Below are 23,151 nucleotides of genomic sequence, written 5' to 3'. Positions count from 1 at the left end.
CTTTTGATTCAAAAAAACAAAATTGAATTCAAATAAAATGAGTTTTGTTTTGAAAGACTGTTTTCAGACCCCCAGTCTCTACCCCCTGGCCTACCTGGGTATGAGTTGTGCGACGTTGTCGAGACTGTCGGCCGGATTGATGGACTGTCCGGGCAATAGAGAGGTTCGATGCAATGGCGGAACATCATTGGCTCCTAAAGCGCCCATTGCTGCACAATAGGAGGCGGTCGACCCCCGAGTACTGTGCAGTCGACTGGTGGAACCGGATACCGAAGCCGGATGAAACTGAAACTGCGGAACCGTTTGACAGCCGTCCATTTGGACACGTTCCGAACTGGACCGACGGCGCTCGTTCAGCGAGTTGGCCTGACCGCCGCGTAATCGGAAAAACCACAGGTTGGACATCTATGGCGGCATTCGAGTACGGCTTTTATGGCCGACAATCGCATCGGCAACAATCGGCACAACAAAAGCGGACAAAAACGGGTGAAAACAAGAAAAGTTCGGCAAAACTGACACTTTTTTCAGAGAGTTTTTTCCAAGAGTTTTCGGCCGTTTTTTTTGGATCACATTTTTTTTGGTCACAAAAAAATCGGCGAAAAGTTTTTTTCACAGAAATATAAATTAGTTTTTTAAGAAAAAACACAATTTAAAGGAAAAACTTTGAAATGAATTGATTTTTTTGATGAAAAAACTGATCGAAAGTTGGGTTTTAATTATCCTTTGATTTCAAAGACTTTTTTCTCTTTAAGCGCCGGAAAAGCCGTCAAAACACAGACTCTGAATACAAATGCCGTTCAAAGCCAACGACAGAAGCGATTATATATAAGACGTGTCAGTGCTTTCAATAAGGGAAAGGTATGTCTGTTGTCTGGTTTGACTCATGCGCTCCGGTAGTCGTCGACGAAAAGGTTCGACAAAAAAGTCATTGAAATTGGATTTCATTTCAGACTTAAGACTGAAATGTCTTTCAGTTTTCATTAGTTTAATGGACTTTCAATCCAAACAACAAACTCTCTGTCAATGAATGCAAAAATCGTGAGAAACGGTAGCTTTTGAGACAACTTTTCTCTCTCTTTCGTCATAAATGTCAACAAAAGTGACGCAAAAAGTATTAAATATTTTTGTTGAAGAAAAATATGAGAAAAAAATTACAAAAAGTTTTTTTTAACCAAAAGTTGAAAAAGAGTTGAAAAAAATGAATTCAAAGGAAATGTTTTTCTTTTGTTTGAAGAAAAAGTCAAACAAATAGTCGTTAAAAAAGCAAACATAGAGTGAGATATCGATTGCAGTCTTTGAAAAACTAGTAAAACTGGGGAACAGTAGGAGAGAGTGTTGTTGTGTTTTGCGGTTTTCAATCGAAACCAATAGAGAGCTCAGGGATGGCATAGATTTTGCAATAAATTCAACTAATTTTCTAATTCTAATCATAAATATGTCATACCTTTGAACGTTGTCTGTACTGTCCGCCCGATTATCGGCATAATTGGTCACTGCAATCAACGATTGTCTCGATGGCGCCATTGTTCATGTATTAGTGTGTGTGGGGGAGTGTGGGTTTTAGAGGAACGGTATGTTTTGGTGGTGGCCGACAATGCCTTACTATTTTGAAGAGTCGGCGCTTTAAAGTCGATTGAAATGTCATGAGAAAAGGACCGTCCGTTCCATGGATTTCCAAATGGAACGATTGGTGCGACCTATCGGCAGCAAAATCGGCCGAAACTCGAGGACAGACCGGAAATAAGGGAATTCAGTGTTAAAAAGCGTTTATTTTATTATTAAATAAATGATTGCAAAAGAAAAACAATTAATGAATAGAAAGAAAAAAAATCGATAATTGTTTCGGAAATTCTTTGAATCAATCAATCAATCAATTGATTCCAATCTTCGGCCGATTCGTTCGTTCGTTGGATTCATTCGTCTCCGCATTGGTCGCCGTATCGGTGATCGTCGCGTTGTTTATCCAATTTAATCAAATCGTCGATCCGTAAGATAGTAATGGCCGCTTCGCACGCGAATCTCAAGGCTTTGACTTTCGAGACGAGAGGTTCTAAAACACCGGCGGCGACATTGTCCCGAACCTGACCTTCGTATAGATCGAGTCCAACGAAACGCAAGTGTTTTTGATCGGGTTTTTGTTGAGCCGCGTTATGATAAGCGCGCAATTTGGCCGTCAATTCGGTGGCGTCTTTTGCCGCGTTTACGGCCAAAGTTTTCGGAACAACGAGTAATGCTTGAGCGAAGGCCGCGATTGCCAACTGTTCTCTCGAAGCGATAGTTGTGGCGAAAGTTTCCAAATATACAGAAAGAGCAGCTTCAACGGCTCCACCGCCCGGAACAACACGTTTCGACTCCAAAACCCGTTTTACAGCGCAAAGAGCGTCGTGAAGGGATCTCTCCATTTCGTCCAGAAAAAAGTCGTTTGGACCGCGCAGAAGAATCGACGCAACGGATCCCAGCTTCGGACTAATTATTAGATGGATTAACGGATTAGTTATTATGGATTACGGATTAAAGTCTTAAATACCGTTTGACGAGAACGAGTTCGTTGTCTCCAACCCACTCTTGCGCCACTTCTTCGGCTTCTCCCAAAGCGGACGCTTCCACTGATTCGTCGCCTTCCATGTTGGCCAGAGAGAGGAGGAGTTGTCCACCGGTGGCCTTTGCGATGCGTTTTAAGTCGATTTTGCGACATCTTCTGACTGCCATTACTCCCGATTCGACGCAATATTTTTGCGCCAATTCATCGACGGCTCCCGTCGTCAGAATCACATTCGCACCGGCCGTCAACAGCTTCTGCAGTCGTTCTTTGAGAAGATCGGATTCGCGTTGACGAATAGCTTCGAGTTGTTCCGGATCAGAGACGAGGATCTGAACTCCCATTTTTAGTTTGGTTTTCTGAAGAGGAAAATCCAAAAGAGCGATCTTCGCGTTCTTCACGGTTCGCGGCATTCCTACAAACGGATCGGATTAACGATTGGATTAGAAGACAAGGATTAGTTGCAAACCTTGAGTCGCGAGAACGCAGTTGAGAGCGAATCCGTTGACTAAAATCGATTCTCGAGACGAACGACCGCTTGCTTTCAAAACGCGAATCGCTTTCACGGGATACGAATGGCCGCCCTTTCCGTCCGATGTTTTCACGGCGTTCGCGGCCGAGACCACCATTTCGGCGAAAAAGTCCGCGTCTCTATTCATATCGGATTAATACTAATTAATTAACTAATAGTAATGGACTTACGCTCCGATAAGTTTTGAGGCCAAAGCAGTTTTGGCGGAGTTTAGAACCGATTCGACGCCCAAAGAGTCCACCGAAACTACCAGATTGTCTTGGATGTACTTCACCGCCTCTTTTACGGCCAAACGATAGCCGGCAATCACCGAAGTCGGGTGAATGCGGTTCTGGACCAATTCGTCGGCCAAACGAAGCAATTCGGCGGCGATTAAGACCTAATGTTCGGCGAAAAAGACGTCAATTAATCAATCATTGAATTCAAAGACTTTTTTTTGTCTTTTTTATCGGTTTTTCTTTTGGCCCGTCGTATAGACGTCAATGCAATGAATAGACGAAAGACGCTAAAGTTCGGGCCAAAGAACTACTGATTATTAGAGGGAATACTGACGACAGAAGTGGTTCCGTCGCCGACTTCTTGGTCTTGAAGTTGCGCCAAATCGACGAGAACTTTGGCGGCCGGATGTTCGACTTCGAGAAGAGACAGAATGGTTGCGCCGTCGTTAGTAATGGTCACGTCCTGAGGAGGAAGAGAACAGACAATCAGTCGGTATTCAATTCAATTGGTATTCAATAAGACTTACGCCGATGTCGTCGACAAGCATTTTGTCCAAACCGACCGGTCCGAGGGATGACTTGACAACGTTGGCGATCGCCGACGCGGCCATCACTTTAAGAGGGAGTTTGTTAGTCAGGAGTGAGTGGTCAGAACAGGGACAACAGGACTCACCGTTTTGTGTGCGAACCGATTGGCCAGAAACACGACTGCCGGACACCGAAAGAAGCGATTGAACAGACATTTCAACAGATTTTTTGATTGTTTTCAAAGACTTTCTTTTGCAAAGCAATTGATATATCAATGTCTGTCTGATTGTATGTATTGACAGTCAATATCAAGTCACGAATTACAGTACTCGGGGGCAAACAGTCTTTACCAGGTATTGCCTATCAATGGGGGACAGCTAAGTATCACTGAATTTGCGAACAACTCCTACTGCCATGCCTTTCAATGCTACAGTTTAGGAGTTTTATTGTGTTTGTAATAATAAATGTGTTGAATGTTATAGTAATGGTGTCGACATCTGACGGCAGTTTCTGATTGAGAAAAATAAAGTTTTTTTTGTGTTTGTTTTTTGTTTAGTAATTAATTAATTGTATAACTTATTAATAATTAATTTAAAAAAAAATTGATTTATTTTTTTCAAAATTTTTTTTAAATTATAGATATTTGTGATAAACAATAACAGAAATGGCGACCGAAAGGCGACACAAGACGCGGAAAAACACGCGGATCTATTGGTCAGTGTTTTAAAACAGCGCTCAGCGCCAACACAACCGCACTTGAGTTTAACTTACAGACAGACAGTCAGTCAGTACTATCACTGACAGTCCTCTCATTGTTTCTGAATCTGTTTTCAGACTTTTTCTAAATACAATGTCGTTTAAAAGTCGTGTGAAATTAATGAACAGATTGCAAGTGTTGGCGGCTTCGACCGCAGCATCCGATCAAAAATGTCTTAAAGGCTATCGAATTGTTGGCCACCAATGAGAATCAACATCGAGATCGGCATCGGCGCCGAAGACGCCCGCTTCGACTAGTGATTCATATATGAATCGAAGCGGTCGCAGCCGATCGTTAGGGACTTCAACGGCATCGAGTATATATCAACGTCAGCGACATTTGGATTACCTATTGAGGTGTCTTCGCCCGATTCCGCCCAAAGTGTGAACAGTGTTAGTTCGAGCGGTTCGGGTGAAGATAAAGAACCGAACTATTGCTCAACTTAGAGAAAGAGTGGCGTATCTTGAGTTGGGACAGACAACCGGCGGACAAACCGGTGGACAAAGACCTTCGGCTCCACTGACTCGACGTTTGAAGGCCAAAGTCGACGAAGCCGTAGCCGTATTGCAGGCAAAACAGGTGGACGACAAAGAGGCTGAATCTTCTGCAGTGATTCCCGGACAACAAGAACTTCACGGAAGAGTTACTGAAGTGGATTCGGATCCGAATTCACTTCAATTGATTCCAATCTAACAAAAACTCTTTTATTCCGACCGAAACTGAAAGCGATTCCATTGTTTTGGAAATTGAAAAAAGTGCCGAAGATTTGAATGAATCTGACGCCGTATTGCAGGACAAAGAAGTGGCCGCAAAACAGATCAACTGATTGGAGGACAAGAAGGACAACAACCGATTGTTTTATTGAAAAAATTGCAAAAAAAACCGAAAAATGAATTAAACTTTTGAACCGAAAAATAAAAACCGAATTTGAAATCCATTTCCTTTGGAATCAATTGACTATTCATTAAAAAATTATATTAAACTCTTTGATCCGAAACCTACTCTAATCCGAACTCTAACCGACCTTTACTTACATCCCATTCCTCTTCCAAATACCAAACATTTGAAATCAAAAAACTTTATTTTGTTTTATAAAAAATTCATGTTTTCTAACAATCAATGGATTTCTGTCTAAAAATAAAAAAATAAAAACAACTTTTAATTAAAAAAAATATAAAAATCTATTTATTGTAAAGTATTTTGAGATCAGATTCTTGTTTCTGCCGTCGATTGTCTTCCGTTCCATCGATTTCTGGTGTCGTATAATGGATTAGAAGAGGCGGCGGAGGGGGTGAAGGAGGCGTTAGTGACGCCATAGAAATCGGTTTCGGAATCGGAATAAAAAGCAGAAGTCGTTAGAAGTCTTTGTTTTCTTCGTTGAGATCTTCTCTTCGATGAACGAGTTGTGGCTGAAGAACGACGCGATCGTTGTGATGAACGCGACAGTGAAGAGGGAGGCGGCGGCAGCAGAGAGGGGGCCAACGGACTGATGGTGTACGGCGGCAAAGGGGGTGTGGCTATTGGCGGGGGAGGAAGGGATTAATCGGGATTAGGATTAGGAAGGATTAAACGGATTAAACAATTGAAATACTTTTTGAATTTCGATGTTTTCGACGACTTCTGTGTCGACGAAAGCGATGGAAAAGAGCGGCCATTAGTGCCGCAGAAATGGCCAAATGTGAGACGGCTTGAACCGATTCGGCCACTCGGACGGCCGTCTGACCGGCCAGAAGCGAGTGCAGAGCCGACTGGGATTGTGGGTCGGCCAGAGCGAGGACGGGAAGTGCTTCGGGAAATCGGGAGTAAAGAAGACAAACGAAACAATTGTAAACAATGAGCGGCAGTTGGAAAAGCGCGTGAAGAACCAAATGACCGAAAAGGGCGGCGATTGTGACCAAAATGGCGACGAAATTGACAAAAACCGAAAGCCATTGAACGCCGCAAAAGTCGAGACTTTGGCGGACAATAAGAGCCGACAATTGTGTCCACAAAAGCACTCTTAAGACAATCATCTGTTTGTTTACTAAATGAATGACGTCTTCAATAACAAAGACGTCATTTATTAGTCACTGTTTTAATGGCGAACATCGCTTCGCAACGCATTCAACGCGAGTTCGCCGAAGTCCAGCGTTCCGATGAAGTCCAGCGGTCACTCATTGCCGTCGAATTAGTCGACGGATCTCTTCTCGACCTCAGAGGACGAATCGCTGGTCCGCCGGACACTCCATACGCGGGAGGAGTCTTTCATCTCGAGATCAAAGGTATTCTTCAATCAATCGATTGATTCAATTGTCTGAAGATGTCTTCTTCTCAATCCAACAGTTCCCGAGACGTATCCGTTTAATCCGCCGAAAGTCCGATTCGTGACCCGTATTTGGCATCCCAACATATCTTCGGTGACGGGAGCCATTTGTTTGGACATTTTGAAGGACCAATGGGCGGCAGCGATGACCATCAGAACCGTCTTGCTGTCGCTTCAGGCGCTTTTGGCCGGTATTTACCGATTCATTAATATTTAATTCCAATTAATAATCCAATTAATTAATAGCCGCCGAAGCGGACGATCCTCAAGACGCAGTTGTGGCCAAACAATACAAAGAAAATCCCGAACTCTTCAGACAAACGGCCAGACATTGGACATTCATTTACGCTTCGGGAAGAAGGGATTTATCCATGGATTCAATCGAAGATCCGCTGAAACAACAAACCCTGGAATTGGACGCAAAAATACGTCGATTACAAGACGTCATGCGAATAGACGAACACAAAGCACTGGTAGCCCTTTCCTCCAACAACTGGGATCTCGAAAGGGCTACACAAGCGCTTCTTCCCTAATATTCATTCAATTTATTCATTAAAACAAAGTTTTCTATTAAAAGAGTTTTTTCTTCTTGTAATCAATGAATCAATGAATCAATGAATCAATGAATCAATGAATCAATGAATCAATGAATCAATGAATCAATTGATCCCAAGTTTCGTCCGAAAAATGTCTTTGAAATCAATTTCACGTGAATTTAAAGACAAATAAAACAAATATTTTTTAATAATATTTTTTTTGATAATAAAATCGTCGAAAATCTGTTTCGACTTTCGGTTCATTCATTCGATTCCGAATCCAATCCACAATCCATTCATTCCTCAGACTCTTCATCTTCAACACTGACACTCCGGTCGACCGCCGCCTCCGCCGCCGCCATCCCGTCCACCCGATCCCTGACCGCCAACTGAAACGGGACTCGGTTTGTGTTGAACTCCCGATTCGGCGGCATTCAGATCGAGCGAACCGTCCTGAATGTTCTGGAATATTCGTTTGGCTGTTTCGAGAAACGCCTCTTCGACGCCGTCACCCGTTTTGGCCGACGTCTCGACAAACGTCAGACCGTTTTCGTCGGCAAACTGTTTGGCCTCGTCGTAGGTGACGTCGCGTTGGTCGTCTAAATCGGATTTGTTGCCAATCAAAAAGATAACTGTATTCGGATTGGTCAGATTGCGGGCGTCCGTCAACCACGACGACAAATGGTTATAAGTCGACCGACGGGTCATATCGTAGACCATCAGAGCGCCGGCCGCTCCCCTATAGTAACTGCGAGTGACGGCTCGGAAGCGTTCCTGACCAGCGGTGTCCCAAATCTGCAGTTTTATCTTTTGACCGCAAACTTCGATAATTCTTGTCCCGAATTCGACACCAATTCTACGGAATAAACAGTAAAACTATTGTCTCGAGAGAGAGAGGACTCACGTGTGCGGACAGTCGGCCATAACTGAAATGAAAAGAAAAAGACATTAAAAGACAATTTGATTGAAATTCGGGAAAAGATTTACATTTTTTTTCCGTGAATTGATGTAAAAGACATGACTTTCCGACTCCCATATCACCTATTATTATGTATTTGAAAATATACGAGTAGTTGTACGGTCCAGAAGCAGACGCCATCACTATTGGTGTTGTCTTTGGATCAGATGATGAGTCGCACAGAGAGAGAGAGGAGTCGTCGCTCACAACAAACAAACCAAAAAAGAAATGACGTTTCGATGCATTCAAGTGTTTGTTTGACAGTCACTGTGTGTGTGGTTTTGATGCTTTTTAGTACTATTAGTGTCTATAGTTTCATCGTATTATACATTGTCTAGAATGGGACCAATTTAGTTCCAAATTAGCATAATATTCGAGACATTTAAATGTCAATACTGTACAATAGTTTTTTTTTTGGTACCTTTTTACACTATTAATTTCTAATACAGTTTACTAGTGTTATGATAGTATGAAATAGGGGTTCGGTTTGTGTATTGAAAAACTATTACATAACCGGGAAAAACAATGGCAGCGAATGGGAAAAGTCGTCGGAAAAACACGGATCTATTGGTCAGTGTTTTGAAATATAATGCTCAGCGAAACCAACGCACGTGAGTATGAGTTACACACACACACATTCAGACAGCCATTCAGTCTGTAGTTTACTTCCAGTCTATTTCTCTCTCTCTCTCTATATATCTCTAACTTTGACCAGAAAAATGTCTGAAGAAGATATTATTATCACTAAAGTTGTATCGATGGCAAAGTCGATGACAGTGTCACAGTTAGCGACCGCCACACAAATATTCCAGAACATTAAGGACGGTTCGCTCGACTTGAATGCCGCCGAATCGGGAGTTCAACACAAACCGAGTTCCGTTTCGGTTATCGGTTCGCCCGAATTGGGAGCCGATATTCGATCGGTTTCTGCTGGTAATGACAACAGCTATGGTCTTCGTCATTGGACGCCATTGGGTCCAAAACCAGTCGGCGAACAGCGGTCGGAATCGGTTCCTATTGAAGTCATGTCTGTATCGCCGAACTCAACCTCACTATCTGATGGCGCTCTCGAAGTCGGTGTAACTGATGATGACGTACCCCAAGATGTCGAACAGCAACAGACAGAACGTCAACAGCGACCGCAACAACCGCGCGGAGGTCCGGGTGGACCGCAATCGACTGGATTCACTCCGGGAGGGTATAAACGACCGAATCAAGAGGCGGACCCTCCGGCGGGTATTCGTGTTCCCGGACAGGAACCGCTGACTCCGTCGATGTTGGCCGAAGCGAATCCTCAGGAACAGAAACAAATGTTGGGTTAGTATTCGTCGATTGTTTGAATCAATTGATCCATGGATTCATTGATTTGTTTGTCTTTCAGGCGAACGACTGTTTCCTCTGATATCACATATGCATCCGGATTTGGCCGGAAAAATCACGGGAATGCTTCTCGAGATCGACAACTCGGAACTCCTTCATATGCTCGAACACTCGGCCAGTCTTAAGGCCAAAGTCGATGAATCGGAAAACAGTCAGAAATCGGAAGAATCGCAACAAATCGGCGGAAAACAGATTAACTAATTGGTGGTCAAGAAGACAGACAACAACCGATTAAATGGACGACAAATTGAATTAAAAATATTTACCGAAAAATGAATTAAACTTTTGAACCGAAAAAATTATCATTAAATGAATAAAACGTTTTTATAAAAAAAAACAAAATCTGTTTTAATTTTCTTTCGTTTTCTTCTTCCGGTTTATTTCTGTCCATTATTTCAGTCCAATCAACAGCTGATCCAAACGGATATTCAATTCAATCGATTGATCGGTTGTTTTGTTTTTTCAAATCGATTCCATTTGTAGATATTTTTTGCGTCTTTTGTCGACAGAATCCAAGAACAACAGCGGATCCAATCGAAGTCGGGAACCAATGAACGGAATGTAACCGTAGGATCGGATCAATCCGTCGAAACAGTCTCTACGGGCGGACAACGCACTGAACGACCGATCGTTGGATGAATTGGTCACGTGTTTGCGTTGTCCGACTTTGAGAGGGGCTTAAAGTGGGGGAGAAATAGATATATTGAATGAAGTTTTGAAAAGTTTTGAAAAGTTTTAAAAAAAAGTTTTGAATGAATACCGAGTCTTGAAAAATGCGAAGAAATAAAAGCCAAAGAAAGCGATTGGCATTCAGAGGACGAGGAGTCGACCGAAGCCCGCAAGACAGCCATCGGAACAATAGATCCATCGGATGAAACCCAAGAGAACCGATTTGTCCAACGATTGGATACTTCGAAGCGCTGTTTGGCTGAAGAATAGAAATGATTTCGAGCTTCAAAACCGACGACTCGTTCGGGAAAAGAACGCCAAACGCCGACCGCGAACTGAATCTGAGAATAATAAAAGAGATTAAAAAAAATACAAATTATTATTATTATTACCTCTTCTTTTGTGAGCAAAGACTGAGACGAAAGATAGAGAACAGCGTCGGTGTTGTTGTCGTCGTCGTCCGGAACGACGGCTGCGAACGACGACACGTTTCGATGCAAACGAATGCGCGACGAATGCACGACAAGTGGCGGCAAAGAAACGCCTTTTTCCGGCAAAACGATTGCAATTTCGGCGATTGTTTCCGACGATAACAACGGTATAATCGTTCGGTATAAGAGACGAGACAATGCGGGAGAATCGCGATTAGAATCGACCGAAACGACGGCCACTATTCGCAGAGTTTCGTTGGAATAGAGTCTTCGGGAAGAATAAAGTGTTGGATTTAGGTTTCGATTACCGAAAAGCCATTGAGTGGTCAGAAATTGTGTCGAAAGAGTGTCTGCGTTGAGAACGAAATCGGGAAAACGGGAATGCGGTAAAAGTCGGGATTCGATCGATGATAAGGCAGTGAAAACGATTCGATCGACAGAAGAGAAAAACTGATCGTAAAGATGGCGACAATGGCGTCGCATTCTGAGGACATGATTATCACTGAATTGACGAAGAGTTTCGGGAATCTGAAGTAAAAGACGTTCGTCGCCCCGAACGACACACGACGACCAATCAATAACGTCGGCAAACGGGAGAACGTATTCGTTGGACAACAAAACTGGAATACAGCCGACGGCCAGACTCTCGAGGAATCGGAAACTGGAAAGTCGTCGTCCTCTCGGAACCAAACAAAACGTCGCGTTTCTCATCAGAGTCTGGAAGTCGTGGGCGGCGTATTGGGCGTCGTCTTCATCGCATTTGTCGTCTTTGAGATCTTGCCATCGCTTCCCGTGACGACAAGTGGTCAGAATGCGGACGTCTTCGTCTTCGCGAAGAAAATGCAAAGAATTTCTGGTTTCGGAACCGATTCCGTAGACATAACGCTTTCCTTTGAATACCAATAGATGTTGTCGTCGTCTTCGACGTCCAATAAAACGGGTGGGAGGCGCGGGAGGCGTCGGAGGAAGCGGCGGACGGACGGGTGGGCCGTGAAGGGGGTGATCACGTGGGAAGAGAGGGAAGGAAATGTCGAAAAGGGGTCGAAAAAGAGACTCGGATTGCGATGTTTTGACACGAATTCCTTTGAAATCAAATGATTAGTGAATGAAATGCTTTGAAAACAAAGATTTGAAACCTTTTGCGAGGATTTCTTGGATTCCGTTTCCGTAATTCGGATCCGAAAACTGAAAATCCAATTCCCGATATTCTGGCCACGAACCCGAGTATAAATTGAACACCAAATGATTGCGACCGCCCAGTAATGGCTGACTCGTTGTCATTACGGCCGACGGTTTCTGGAAATCGGCTGAAAGCGGATCCCTGTCCAGAGTATCCCAAACGGTGTTTAAGAAGAGACACGCTTTCAATGAGAGATAAAGAGAGTTATGGACGACGTCTCGGACGACGACTTCTATTAATAATACCTTTGTTTGGATTCGATTCGAAATAAACTGATTTCGAAATGATTTCAACGATTGAAGCGAATAATGGACTCCAATTGGTTTCGGCTGAAGACGAATCAATCCACGGATAAATGTGAATCCGAAGCGGCGATGACGAAGAACAGCGACCGATGTCCAGACATGTCGACAACCGACACGACGGACTGTCGGCCGAAGAGTCGGTCGAATCCGAGTTCGAAGTGAAGCGCAAATTGAAAGAGTGGTCCGAATCGTAGAAATGGTGGCGACGGACGGCTTGGGAGGTGTTGGCGGACAATCGGTGTTCAGAGGGAGGCGTTCGGAGGCGGACGACGAGTGCGACCAATGAGAGCAGGAGAAAGACGAGTAGTAGGAGGAGACAGAGTGACGGACGACGACATGGCCGGAGAGTGCGGCCGACGGAAGGACACGACATGTCTCTCACGAGTCGAGAGAAGAAAGTGATTCCAAGTATTGTTTGTTTTGGTTTTGAGTGAAGAGTTTGAGGCCATCTGTCGGACAAAAAGCGAACGAAAAGGAAATGGATTTCAAATTCAGTTTTTATTTTTCGGTTCAAAAGTTTAATTCATTTTTCGGTTTTTTTTGCAATTTTTTCAATCAATAAAACAAATAATAATTTTTAGTTTCGATTAATATTTTAATTCAATTTGTCGTCCATTCCATCGGTTGTTGTCTGTCTTCTTGTCCTCCAATCAGTTGATCTGTTTTGCGGCCACTTCTTTCGCGTGATGCGCCTGCAATACGGCCACCGCTTCGTCGACTTTGGCCTTAAGACTGGCCGAGTGTTCGAGCATATGAAGGAGTTCCGAGTTGTCGATCTCGAGAAGCATTCCCGTGATTTTTCCGGCCAAATCCGGATGCATATGTGATATCAGAGGAAACAGTCGTTCGCCTGAAAGACATATAAATCAATGAATCCATGGATTAAGACAACAACGGATCAATTGATTTAAACAATCAATAGACGAATACTAACCCAACATTTGTTTCTGTTCCTGTGGATTCGCTTCGGCCAACATCGACGGTGTCAGCGGTTCCTGTCCGGGAACACGAATACCCGCCGGAGGTCCCGCCTCTTGATTGGGGCGTTTATACCCTCCCGGAGTGAATCCAGTCGATTGCGGTCCACCCGGACCTCCGCGCGGTTGCTGCGGTCGTTGTTGACGAGTCATTGGAGCCGAAGGTCTTTGTCCAGTTTGTCCGCCGGGAATCTGTCCTCTTTGTTGTTGAGCGCGAATATTCGGACCTCTGAATTGGGATTGCGGATACTGTCCTCCTTGGCCAGGTTGTCTCGGCACCGAATTGGTCCATCTTGGTCGCATTGGAGTCGGTTGTCCCGCTCCGGCCGATTGTTGTCCTGGATTCGGGTAATAGTTTGGTCTGAGTGTTGGCGGCATTGTTGGAATAAAGTATCCAGGCTGGGGTTGAGAGGAATGACCGGCTTGTTGCGGTTGAACCATTAGTTGCGGGAATGCGGGACCCATTGCCGCGTGATGGTGGTGGTGCGGGTGGTGATGCGCGGGTTGGGGCGGTAGGGGTTGGACACGCATTCCTCCGGAGCGCTGGACATGTTGAGACAATAGATGCATGCGTCGTTCGTCTTTTCTCTGCGCAAGCGCCACATAAAGCGGTTTCGTCACAACTATTCTGTTATTCATTTCTGTGACGGCTTTTGTCGCTTCTTCTGGAGTCGAAAAGCAGACAAAACCGAATCCTTTGGATCTTCCGGTCGAATCGGTCATCACTTTGGCCGACGTGATTGTGCCGAACGGTGCGAACTCCTTCCTCAGACGTTCGTCGTCTATTTGGTCGTCCAGATTCTTGACATAAAGATTGACGCCTTGATATCTGTTGAGTCTTTCGAGTTTCAATTGTTCGAACTTTCGCCGCAATTCCGCCTGTCGTTCGGCCTTTTTCTGCGCTCTTCCAACAAACATCGGTTTTCCCCCAAACTCTTTGCCATTCAGCGCTTCGCAAGCCTTTTCCGCCATTTCCGGCTCTTCGAACGACACGAACCCGAATCCCTTGGATTTTCCCGAATCGTGATCAGTGACCACTTTTGCCGAACATATGTCGCCAAACGGTTCGAAAAGAGTTCTGAGTTTTTCGTCGGAATCGAACTCTTCGGACAAGTTTTTGATATAAATGTTTGTAAATAAACGGGTTTTGTCTCCCATATGACGTTCCCTTTCCTTTCGCGGAACAAACCGTCCGACAAATACCTTCTTTCCGTTCAATAACATTCCGTTGACTTTCTGAATGGCATTAACGGCCGCTTCTTCGCTCTCGAAGTGAACGAATCCATAGCCTTTGGAGTTTCCCTCTTCGTCCTTGAAATCATTCATTAATTAATTCAACAATTATTACAACAATTGAATGTTTGAATACCTGCGCGACTTTGCAGCTCAAGATGTTTCCGAACGTAGAGAACGTGTCGTACATTATCTTATTGTCAATACTTTTGTCCAAATTCTTGATGAAAATATTGCCGACTCCCGACTTCCGTAGACTCGGGTCGCGTTGAGACCACATTATCCGAACGGGACGTCCATTAATCACGTCGAAGTTCATTGTGTCCAAAGCGCGTTCGGCTAAACAATCATAAGAAAAATCAATTAATCCAAAGAATCCAAAGAACAAAAGCCTCAGACACCGGACACAAGATGGTCACTGCCGTAGACACCGATCGGTAGGTTCTGTCCTTTCGGACTCCGATCTTAAGGGCAGTCTTTGGCCGCCAATTGGTCGTCCGATTGCATCATCATTGGCCGCCATTTTAATTATGATTGAATTATTCCGATAATTACCGATTACAGACTTACCGTCGGCCGGCTGTTGAAAGTTGACGTAAGCGTAACCCAATGACCGACGGGTAATCATATCGCGACAAACTCTGATCGACAGAACCGGACCGGCGGTCGAAAACTTCTCGAAAAGCATCGCTTCCGTCACATCAGTGGCCAAATCGCCGACGTATAGACTGGCCATCGGATAGGAGGGACCCGAAGACTGATTCATTGCGCTGTTTGTTTCGGACGTCAGAAAAGCGTGTTTTATTTGGGGATCAGTTTCAGGCAATCAATGGTTTATATCTTTTAAATAGACTTACCTTTAAAAATGCAGTCAAAGTGAAGACAAAAAAAAAACAATTGATTTTTTGAATTAAAAAAATTAAAGATTTTTTTTCCGATTTTATAGAAATTTTTCGATTTTTTTGGGAATTTTTTTTCAATAGATTTTTAAAATTTTTTTGGATTTTTTTTTTATAATATTTTTTTCGCTAAATTATTAGTAATAATAATAATAATAAAACTCTTGAATTAATTATTAATTCAATTATTATTATTATTTAAATTAAATTTAAAAAAAAACAATTAATTTCTAAGAAAACAATTAATTTTTTTTTGACTGCAATTTGTTTCAAAAGCGTTGAAACAATGATTTCAATCGACGCTCAAAATGGCGACTGAAATGTGTGTCGAATTCCACTTCAATAGAGAGTTAGAGAAAAACAACGCGTCATTCGATTCATTCGATTGGATTCACTGCGCAGTCGCTGAACAACAGTGTAATGATTGAACACGTGTTGACTGAACGCACGCGCCATCTGTTGATTGAATGAATGAATGAGTGATTGAATTGTTTTTCTATTTATTTCATTCAATGTTTTCATTCATTCATTCATTTTATTAGAAAAAAAAATGAATACTATTTTCAATGCAAACGAAGCGCGCGATTGTGTCCGCGCTTTCCGTCGCCGACTAATGGCCACCAATAGTAGTAGTAGTAGTAGTAGTAGTGGTCAGAGTGTTGGTCAGAGCCGTCGCCGTCGTCGGAACCGTTGGACAGACAATGAATTGTTGGCTTCGGCTTTGGTTTCACTAATTATTAACGAAAAATCCGATGAAATAAAAGTCGAATTTTTTTTGAAAGAATTTATGGAAAAAATGCAAAAAAAACCGAAATCTATGAAAATTTGGACAAAAAACGGACACTTTTTGGCAGAAATTCCCGATTCGTTAGAAATTATTGATGAAAGACAAGGTTTGAAACCAGAAATCAAATTAAAACGATTGGTTTATAGACCGCCGACGCCATCGCCGCCGCCGCCGATAACTCCCGAACCAATCGTGACCACTGTTCACGCCGTTTGTCATCCGCAAAGACTCTTTGCTTTACCCGATTTGAGACCAAAGTTTCGGTTAAAATCTGAATCAAAATCAGCGAAAAAATCGATAAAAAGATTTTGAATTTTATTTATTTTTTTCAATAAAACTGTTTTTTCTTTTCAATTCTGTCTTTGATTTCGAGGTTTTTGTCGATGAAATCCATAGTGTTTTCTGAAGATTATCTAAAAGACTAAAGATTTGGTCCCTTTTAAGACACTTTAAGTCCAATGGTTTATATGTATAGAATAGAACCAAAACAACAGTTAATTGCAAAACATTTTTATTGAAATTAATTGTTAAATGAATTGATTTTTCAATTGTTTGAGAGTTTTATTCCACAGACTTTTGTTATGTGAAAATCCATCTGTTTTTCGGATCAAATTCGGGATCAGATTCAAGATTATTCAAAATGTCTTCGTCTACTTACACAGGCCTGGTAGAGCTGGATCTGTTCGACAATTGCTTCGCGTTTCGGGAACTCCTGTTTGGCCTCAGATTCGCATTTCTTGTGATCCGAAAGCAATTGTTTTTCCATTTCTGGAATCAATTTCTTCGCTTTAATCTCGGATTCGGCTTTTGAATAGCGATAAGAACCGCTTTTCGAAAACTAATTCAATAAAACAGATTAAAGGATTATCGGTAAACGGATTAACGGATTTCGAACCCATTTCTCCTTTTTTAGCGCACATTTAGCCATTGATTTCTGATCTGAAGACAAAATTTTAGTTAAAATCCGAACAAAAAAGACACAAAAATAGTCACGTGTTTCGATGGTCTGTTGGGTCAGATTCTGGGGAACGGGATGTTGGCCGAGACACGACTCGAGTACTCGCGCTTTGGCCACACGTTCCGACTCTTTGGGCGCCAATTGCGGACATTGACCCCAATCGATGGTCGGCTAAGACAGAGAAGAGTTTTCGAGTCTTTTATTTTTATTTTTTGTGTTTGAATTGAATACCGGTTTCTCTTCTGTGGCAGTAGTGTTGGCAGTGGTGGACGACGACTGGGCGACGGCTTGTTTGGCGACTTTGGCCGCGTCTATCGGGACGACGAAGAAGTCGACGCCCAGAACGACGACAAAGACGACGAAGAAAACAGATTTTAGTTTTGAATACATTTCTTGCGTCTCTTTTTCTCTAATCTTGTAATCGACGCAAAAAACTACTCTTAAATACAAGTTTCGAAAGTCTTCGACGCTTTTCGAAGGCGTTTTCAATCATCCCATTGGCGGTCGTCGTGTCTCTCAGTCTCGTCTATCGGCCTTCAAGTCAAGTGTTGGTGCGGTTGGCCTTCAGAGTGTCCGAAAAGGAATGGGCGGGCATTTCGAAGAAGTGGAAAATCGAGTTTCAAATTATCTGTGGTTTTGATCGAAAGAGAAAAAAGTTTTTCAACGCTTTCGGCGAAAAACAACTTTCGTTTCTTTACTGCTGAAGACTTGAGACTCTGAAGAGAGACATCTTTGGGCGACAAAAGTCATTAGAAATTAATTTCCATTTAAATGAATGAATGAATGAATGTTTCGATGGTTTAAAAGGACGCGTCAGTGAAGGTCACAGTTTAGACAAATCATACAACAGATGGCGCTTTCGGTACCGAATACTCATCAATGATTGGTCGACAAGAAATGAGGCCAAAAGTGAACGAACGGTTCGTCGAAAGTCTCGAGAAGTGAAGCAAACGAATGATTGTTTCAAAAGTTTCTCTCATTTTTCTGAAAAACGATTTCTGAAAAAGAGATTTCAGTTTTCGTCGCAAAAAAACTGTTGTTTTGTTTCTTCGGATTCTTCTTCAGATATCTTCTTCTCCTTCTCCTCTTCTCTGTCTTCTTCTTCTTCCGCGAATGTCTGGTCAGAGAGAGAGAGATTCGACGACGAAAACCGACGAAAACTGTTAGTCAAACAAAAAGTGTATAAAAAAAAAATCTGTGATAAAAACGAAACGAAAATTCTTCGATTCATTCATCTCTTCGTTCAGTGTTTTTCTCCAACGAATTCTGTGTTTTAATTAAAGTCTTCGGGAAGAAAATCTTCGGCGAAATTCAGTTAAAATACAGTTTAATTCATTGTTTATATGTTTGTGTATGTATTGGAGGCCGCGGTGGCCGTCAGGGAGTGACGACCGCGAAGTGGGTCAGTGTGTTTTGACTGCAGCGACGCCGCTCTCTCTCTCTCTCTCTCTCTTCAATAACAGCTCTCTCTCGGCGTTCATTGAACTCAAAGCTGAAGTTCGCGTTCATTGACCTTCAGTTCAGTTGCGCTCAAAAACCAAACAACACTTCTCTCTCTTCAGTAGTAAAGTGTGTCAGAAGAGCGCACGCGCGACAAAACGCTTTGAAGAGTTCGTTGACCTCTAAGTGAAGAGAAAAACCTCTTTTTTTTTATTATTTATTAAATAATAATTTTATTCAATCTTTTGGATTCGTTTTCATCTGATTTGTTGTTTTACCGAACGATTTAACCGATTATTATAGTCGGCGTCGTCCGGGACGACGACAGGACGACCGACCCGTGTCTCTGAACAGTGGCCACAATCGCCGCCACAAATAACTCTTCAGCAGTTAAAAGATGTCTCTTTTTCATTCGTATAAATTAAAGCGACGAAAAGTGGACGACTTATCTCCGCCGCAATCAGTCGTCGATCAGAAACCCGTTCTTCATGTCGTCCACCAATCCGTCGTCCACTCGACGGCCGCCTCATCAGACGCTTCGTCGTCGTCGTCGGGCGCCTCCTGTGACGAATGTCTCGATCTGTCCACCCGCAGACCTCCCGGTGCACCCGTACCGCTATTGATGGGCGATCTGCCCGGTCAGGAACACAAGACAATGCTGTGGACGACGACATCGTCGACGACGGCCAGTACGACGCCCACAACCAACGGTTCATCCAATTCTCCGTCGTCCACATCGACGACACCGCAACCAGATTCGCAGTCGTCGTCAATGACGACGCATTCGTTAGTCGTTTCGTCCGATTCATACGCCGACTGTCGTCCGCGCGTCGTTCCGGCCGTCGTCTCGGGCGTCGTCGACGGCGGACACCATATAATGCAGACGACGACCGCGACATCCGATAATAATTGTGTCGTTTCGGGCGTCGTCTCTAATAATAATAATAACAATAATAATTGCGATTCAAATCAGCCGATGATTTGCATGATTTGCGAAGACAGGGCTACAGGTCTTCATTACGGTATAATTACTTGCGAAGGATGTAAAGGATTCTTCAAGCGGACCGTCCAGAACAAGCGCGTCTATACGTGTGTAGCCGACGGTCAATGTGTTATAACCAAACAGCAACGGAACCGGTGTCAGTATTGTCGATTTCAGAAGTGTTTGCGTCAGGGAATGGTTTTGGCGGCCGTTCGCGAAGATCGTATGCCCGGCGGACGCAATTCGGGTGCCGTCTATAATCTGTATAAAGTCAAGTATCGAAAGCACAAAAAACAGAATAATCAGACAAATGGCGGTCAGAATGGCGGCCAAAATCTGAATAATAATAATAATAACGCGACGCCAACCGGACAACTGAGTCAACAACAGCCGTCGTCCGGGACGACGACGACGAACGTCGTCAACAATAATGTCAATAATAATAACCACAACAACAATAACCACATCTCCGCAAACGCCGGAATACTAAAGTCGGCGCTAACGAGTCCACGCGGCGGCGGCGGTGGTGGAGGAGGAGGTTGTGGTGGCGATCAGTTTGGCCGAAGCGTTGGCCAATCGGTTAGTCCATACGTTCAGACGACAAACGGCGGATCGCGTTACGTGTCGTCCACGCCGTCGTCCGGAACGACGCCAATCATGCGATCGATGAGTGATTTAATGCGCGAACCGGTGATGACTAGAGACGAATCGGATCAACTTCTTAACGCTTTAATAGAATGCGACGATTTCGCAGACTTTTCTTCGCTTTCGGCACTCGAAGCCCCAGACGCCATGACGGCCAGTACCGGTCCGAGTGCCGAACTGGCGGACAGATTGTAAGCCGTAGAGTTAATCCTTTGATAATCTGTTTCTAATCCATTGATAATCTTCTAATCAGATGTTCGATCGGCGATTCGATTGTCTACCGATTGGTTCAATGGACAAAACGGCTTCCCTTTTACGATCAATTGCCGGTTCACGTTCACACCCAGGTATTCATACATATTAATTGATCCAATTGATCCAAAGACTAATCCAATAATTACAGTTATTGACGCACAAGTGGCACGAACTGCTGGTGCTGTCCACGTGTGCCTTTGCCGCAATCCGCGCTCCCGATTCGGCTCCCGATGACCATTCAGTTGAGGCCGACGTCGGCGAAGCAATGGCCAATTTGGCCAAGAATTTGGCCAGACTGAACGCGCAATCGCCGCAAACAGTGATTTCGTGGCAACAGTTGGAACTGGAAGCTGGCCAATTGGTTCACGAGCTGTGTTTGGTCCGTGGCCAGTTTCGGTCGGTTTCGTTGACACTCAAAGAGTTTGTGGCTCTGAAAGTGGTCGCAATGACCACAATCGCGCCGACATGCGATTTCTTCGACACAAATGTCGTTCACATTCGCGACAAATATCTTCACGCTTTGATAGCACACATTGCCGACGCCCCCACGGACGCCGCCTCCCGAATGACTGCTCTATTGAATTGTCTGCAACACGTGACCAACGCCGCCGGACTACTTCTTCAGTCGAAAATGTTTTACGTGCCCTTCTTGATGAACGCACGCGCAGTCAACGGTGTGGTCGTATCGCCGCCGTCGCCCCGGACGACAACACCCGCCTCGTCTGGCGGATCGGCGGTGGCGTCGACGGCAGTGGCCGTAGTGGTCAGCGACGCGTGAATTAATTCTTGTAAATAATAATTAAAAAAAACTAATTAATTAAATAAATAAAAAGTCTGTTTTAATTGGTCTGTAAAGACATGCGCTGTGTCTTCGAGAGAGTGAGAGAAGTGTCGCGCCGTCTGTCGTCTCGGACGACGACTCCTTTGTGTTGTTGTTTTGTGTCGTCCTTTCAAACAACTTTAAACAACATGTCGTTCGTGTGTTTCGCGTGCGGACAACACATCCGCGAACGACACGTCCTCGAATGCGATCGCCGTCATTGGCATCAGTCGTGTCTGCGATGCGCGGCCACTGGCCATCCGCCCACCGACGACCGAATGTTTACATTACATAACGGACAGTATGTCTGTAGAGAACATTACAGAGATTTGCAATCAATTTGTAGAGTTTGTCGACAAAGAATAGACGCTCACGAGTGGAGAGTCCAAACACCGCAACGGCTGAACATTCATCAGAAGTGCATGTCTTGTGCCGCGTGTCGACAATCGCTGGATACGGGCGACAAGTTTGTCTTTACGCCGATTACCACCACTTCTCAAGACAACCAACAACAACAACAGCAGCAGTCGTCTGGAGGACGACTCTTGTGTCACAAATGCGCGGCTCCACCGCACGGACAACAAGCATCATCGGGCGGACGACGCGGCAGACGTCGGGCGACGACAACGACGACGGCATCGAATCAGACATAAAGAAAATAGCAATAAATTTCTTTCATTTTTTTTTAATTAATTACTGAACGAAACAATTGGCTTTTCGTCTGTTCTGTAAACGCGAGCGCGACTTATATTGCGATAAATACTGCAATTGTTTGGCATTAATAGCGCCGCGACGTTCCCGACGAATCGTCTCAACCGCGTCCTCGAACTTCATTCCCGCCTCGACCAACGCTATGGCAACCAATACCGGCGCCCGTCCCAGTCCGGCCACACAGTGTACGGCGACGCACGCCTCGTCGTCGTTGTCGCCGAATCGGGTCATCAACAGCGACAACCAGTTCTTGATTATCGATTGCGGCGGAGGAGTTCCTGAGGAATCAGTCAATAGTATTAGTTGTGGTAATAGTCGTCGTCCGGGTAGACGACCGACAGTTATAGTCGTCGTCGTCGTCCGGATAGACGACACATACCGTCGTCGAAAGCCCAGTCGTGGACAGTAATGCCGGCCTCTTGAAGACGAGCCGACGAATACGTACTCTCGCAGACGCGCACCACATCCGTCACGTGTCGGAGCTTCAGTTCCTGAAGATATTAAGATATTATAAGAGATTAGTTTTTTTATTAGAGGATTAAATGGATTAAAAAGAGTTGTTTTTTGTGTTTCGGTTGAATACAGACATCGATATATTGTGAAAGAGTGGCGTCGTTTGGCTTATCTGTTGATTAATAATAAGAAAAATCGTTAAGTCTTTTATGGTTTAATTGTTTTATTGTCTTTTGTTTTTTATGACCTGTTATGAGGAACTTTAGGTTTCTATTCAATCAAACAAACAATTAATTCAATTAATTATTAATTCAATTCAATTAATTGTTAATTACTTGTAAGTGATTTGTGACGGACCGCACCGTCCCATCGCTTGTTGTTGTTGTTGTCCAATACCGCCCGTCATCTTAAACAACTGATCCACCAAACAGTTGTTCAGTTAAAAAAAAGAAAACTCTTTACAATCGAAATCTTTGGACAGAAATTTCAGACACAAAACAACTGCAGAAAACAATTCAATCAAAACATCGATTCTTTGAATTCAAAGAACGAAATGAAATGAAATGAAGAAAAAATGACTTCAAATGCCATTCAATGTAAACATTCATTGCTTTTCATTGAAATAAATAATAAAATAATAAAATATTATATAAAAC

General features: G+C 43.7%; 12 protein-coding genes across 13 annotated transcripts in view; 4 read left to right on the top strand and 8 right to left on the bottom strand.

Annotated features, from left to right (window-relative positions):
- Positions 1-548, bottom strand: part of LOC128956183 (potassium channel subfamily T member 2-like) — a 41,672-nt gene extending 41,124 nt beyond the window's left edge. Inside the window, exon 1 of the mRNA XM_054301868.1 lies at positions 95-548. Within this exon, the coding sequence (XP_054157843.1) occupies positions 95-405 (311 nt within the window). The 5' untranslated portion in view covers positions 406-548. The remainder of the gene's footprint in view (positions 1-94) is intronic.
- A 1,207-nt stretch (positions 549-1,755) lies between these two features.
- LOC128956210 (T-complex protein 1 subunit alpha-like) lies at positions 1,756-4,208 on the bottom strand. Its single transcript, XM_054301898.1, has 7 exons — positions 3,963-4,208; positions 3,817-3,902; positions 3,624-3,752; positions 3,242-3,450; positions 3,009-3,190; positions 2,528-2,954; positions 1,756-2,466 (listed from the first exon to the last, which is right to left on the bottom strand). The coding sequence occupies exons 1-7, from the start codon at positions 4,030-4,032 to the stop codon at positions 1,914-1,916; spliced, it is 1,656 nt and encodes a 551-aa protein (XP_054157873.1). The 5' UTR covers positions 4,033-4,208; the 3' UTR covers positions 1,756-1,913.
- A 1,545-nt stretch (positions 4,209-5,753) lies between these two features.
- On the bottom strand, positions 5,754-6,586 carry LOC128955198 (uncharacterized). The gene is made up of 2 exons (XM_054300844.1): positions 6,166-6,586; positions 5,754-6,091 (listed from the first exon to the last, which is right to left on the bottom strand). The coding sequence occupies exons 1-2, from the start codon at positions 6,584-6,586 to the stop codon at positions 5,781-5,783; spliced, it is 732 nt and encodes a 243-aa protein (XP_054156819.1). The 3' UTR covers positions 5,754-5,780.
- LOC128956409 (ubiquitin-conjugating enzyme E2 K-like) lies at positions 6,466-7,432 on the top strand. Its single transcript, XM_054302144.1, has 3 exons — positions 6,466-6,835; positions 6,897-7,067; positions 7,123-7,432. The coding sequence occupies exons 1-3, from the start codon at positions 6,652-6,654 to the stop codon at positions 7,407-7,409; spliced, it is 642 nt and encodes a 213-aa protein (XP_054158119.1). The 5' UTR covers positions 6,466-6,651; the 3' UTR covers positions 7,410-7,432.
- A 158-nt stretch (positions 7,433-7,590) lies between these two features.
- On the bottom strand, positions 7,591-8,623 carry LOC128956220 (ras-related protein Rab-14-like). The gene is made up of 3 exons (XM_054301910.1): positions 8,400-8,623; positions 8,317-8,338; positions 7,591-8,268 (listed from the first exon to the last, which is right to left on the bottom strand). The coding sequence occupies exons 1-3, from the start codon at positions 8,509-8,511 to the stop codon at positions 7,731-7,733; spliced, it is 672 nt and encodes a 223-aa protein (XP_054157885.1). The 5' UTR covers positions 8,512-8,623; the 3' UTR covers positions 7,591-7,730.
- Positions 8,624-8,855: 232 nt separating this feature from the next.
- On the top strand, positions 8,856-10,043 carry LOC128956198 (uncharacterized). Its single transcript, XM_054301884.1, has 3 exons — positions 8,856-8,981; positions 9,086-9,687; positions 9,752-10,043. The coding sequence occupies exons 1-3, from the start codon at positions 8,896-8,898 to the stop codon at positions 9,949-9,951; spliced, it is 888 nt and encodes a 295-aa protein (XP_054157859.1). The 5' UTR covers positions 8,856-8,895; the 3' UTR covers positions 9,952-10,043.
- Positions 10,044-10,047: 4 nt separating this feature from the next.
- On the bottom strand, positions 10,048-12,783 carry LOC128956196 (exostosin-1c-like). The gene is made up of 5 exons (XM_054301880.1): positions 12,276-12,783; positions 11,987-12,211; positions 10,812-11,932; positions 10,511-10,760; positions 10,048-10,427 (listed from the first exon to the last, which is right to left on the bottom strand). Exons 1-5 carry the CDS (start codon positions 12,706-12,708, stop codon positions 10,213-10,215), a joined length of 2,244 nt encoding a protein of 747 aa, XP_054157855.1. The 5' UTR covers positions 12,709-12,783; the 3' UTR covers positions 10,048-10,212.
- Positions 12,784-12,814: 31 nt separating this feature from the next.
- On the bottom strand, positions 12,815-15,779 carry LOC128956197 (polyadenylate-binding protein 4-like). 2 transcript variants are annotated; one of them, XM_054301881.1, is made up of 5 exons: positions 15,403-15,779; positions 15,101-15,315; positions 14,682-14,884; positions 13,270-14,623; positions 12,815-13,185 (listed from the first exon to the last, which is right to left on the bottom strand). In XM_054301881.1, exons 2-5 carry the CDS (start codon positions 15,309-15,311, stop codon positions 12,986-12,988), a joined length of 1,968 nt encoding a protein of 655 aa, XP_054157856.1. In that variant the 5' UTR covers positions 15,312-15,315; positions 15,403-15,779; the 3' UTR covers positions 12,815-12,985. The 2 variants fall into 2 exon arrangements, with proteins under 2 accessions (XP_054157856.1, XP_054157857.1); XM_054301882.1 differs by having other exon boundaries at positions 15,116-15,315.
- A 984-nt stretch (positions 15,780-16,763) lies between these two features.
- On the bottom strand, positions 16,764-17,869 carry LOC128955402 (uncharacterized). The gene is made up of 5 exons (XM_054301070.1): positions 17,421-17,869; positions 17,225-17,360; positions 17,127-17,170; positions 16,890-17,069; positions 16,764-16,826 (listed from the first exon to the last, which is right to left on the bottom strand). Exons 1-5 carry the CDS (start codon positions 17,577-17,579, stop codon positions 16,776-16,778), a joined length of 570 nt encoding a protein of 189 aa, XP_054157045.1. The 5' UTR covers positions 17,580-17,869; the 3' UTR covers positions 16,764-16,775.
- A 227-nt stretch (positions 17,870-18,096) lies between these two features.
- LOC128955397 (nuclear hormone receptor family member nhr-91-like) lies at positions 18,097-21,354 on the top strand. Its single transcript, XM_054301064.1, has 3 exons — positions 18,097-20,447; positions 20,510-20,603; positions 20,660-21,354. Exons 1-3 carry the CDS (start codon positions 19,027-19,029, stop codon positions 21,287-21,289), a joined length of 2,145 nt encoding a protein of 714 aa, XP_054157039.1. The 5' UTR covers positions 18,097-19,026; the 3' UTR covers positions 21,290-21,354.
- A 22-nt stretch (positions 21,355-21,376) lies between these two features.
- On the top strand, positions 21,377-22,020 carry LOC128955401 (LIM/homeobox protein Lhx3-like). The gene has a single exon (XM_054301069.1). The coding sequence runs from the start codon at positions 21,481-21,483 to the stop codon at positions 21,982-21,984; it is 504 nt and encodes a 167-aa protein (XP_054157044.1). The 5' UTR covers positions 21,377-21,480; the 3' UTR covers positions 21,985-22,020.
- LOC128955403 (protein tyrosine phosphatase type IVA 3-like) lies at positions 22,009-23,125 on the bottom strand. Its single transcript, XM_054301071.1, has 5 exons — positions 22,831-23,125; positions 22,743-22,765; positions 22,630-22,667; positions 22,422-22,533; positions 22,009-22,320 (listed from the first exon to the last, which is right to left on the bottom strand). The coding sequence occupies exons 1-5, from the start codon at positions 22,899-22,901 to the stop codon at positions 22,025-22,027; spliced, it is 540 nt and encodes a 179-aa protein (XP_054157046.1). The 5' UTR covers positions 22,902-23,125; the 3' UTR covers positions 22,009-22,024.
- Positions 23,126-23,151: the final 26 nt, after the last annotated feature.

This window comes from Oppia nitens, unplaced genomic scaffold, assembly GCF_028296485.1.
Source record: "Oppia nitens isolate AA-2021 unplaced genomic scaffold, nextdenovo-longstitch-racon4-pilon3 scaffold2_pilon_pilon_pilon, whole genome shotgun sequence".
NCBI classification, from domain to species: Eukaryota; Metazoa; Arthropoda; class Arachnida; order Sarcoptiformes; family Oppiidae; genus Oppia; species Oppia nitens.
Note: the sequence above shows the minus strand (reverse complement) of the source record. Positions and strands in the feature narration are given on the sequence as shown.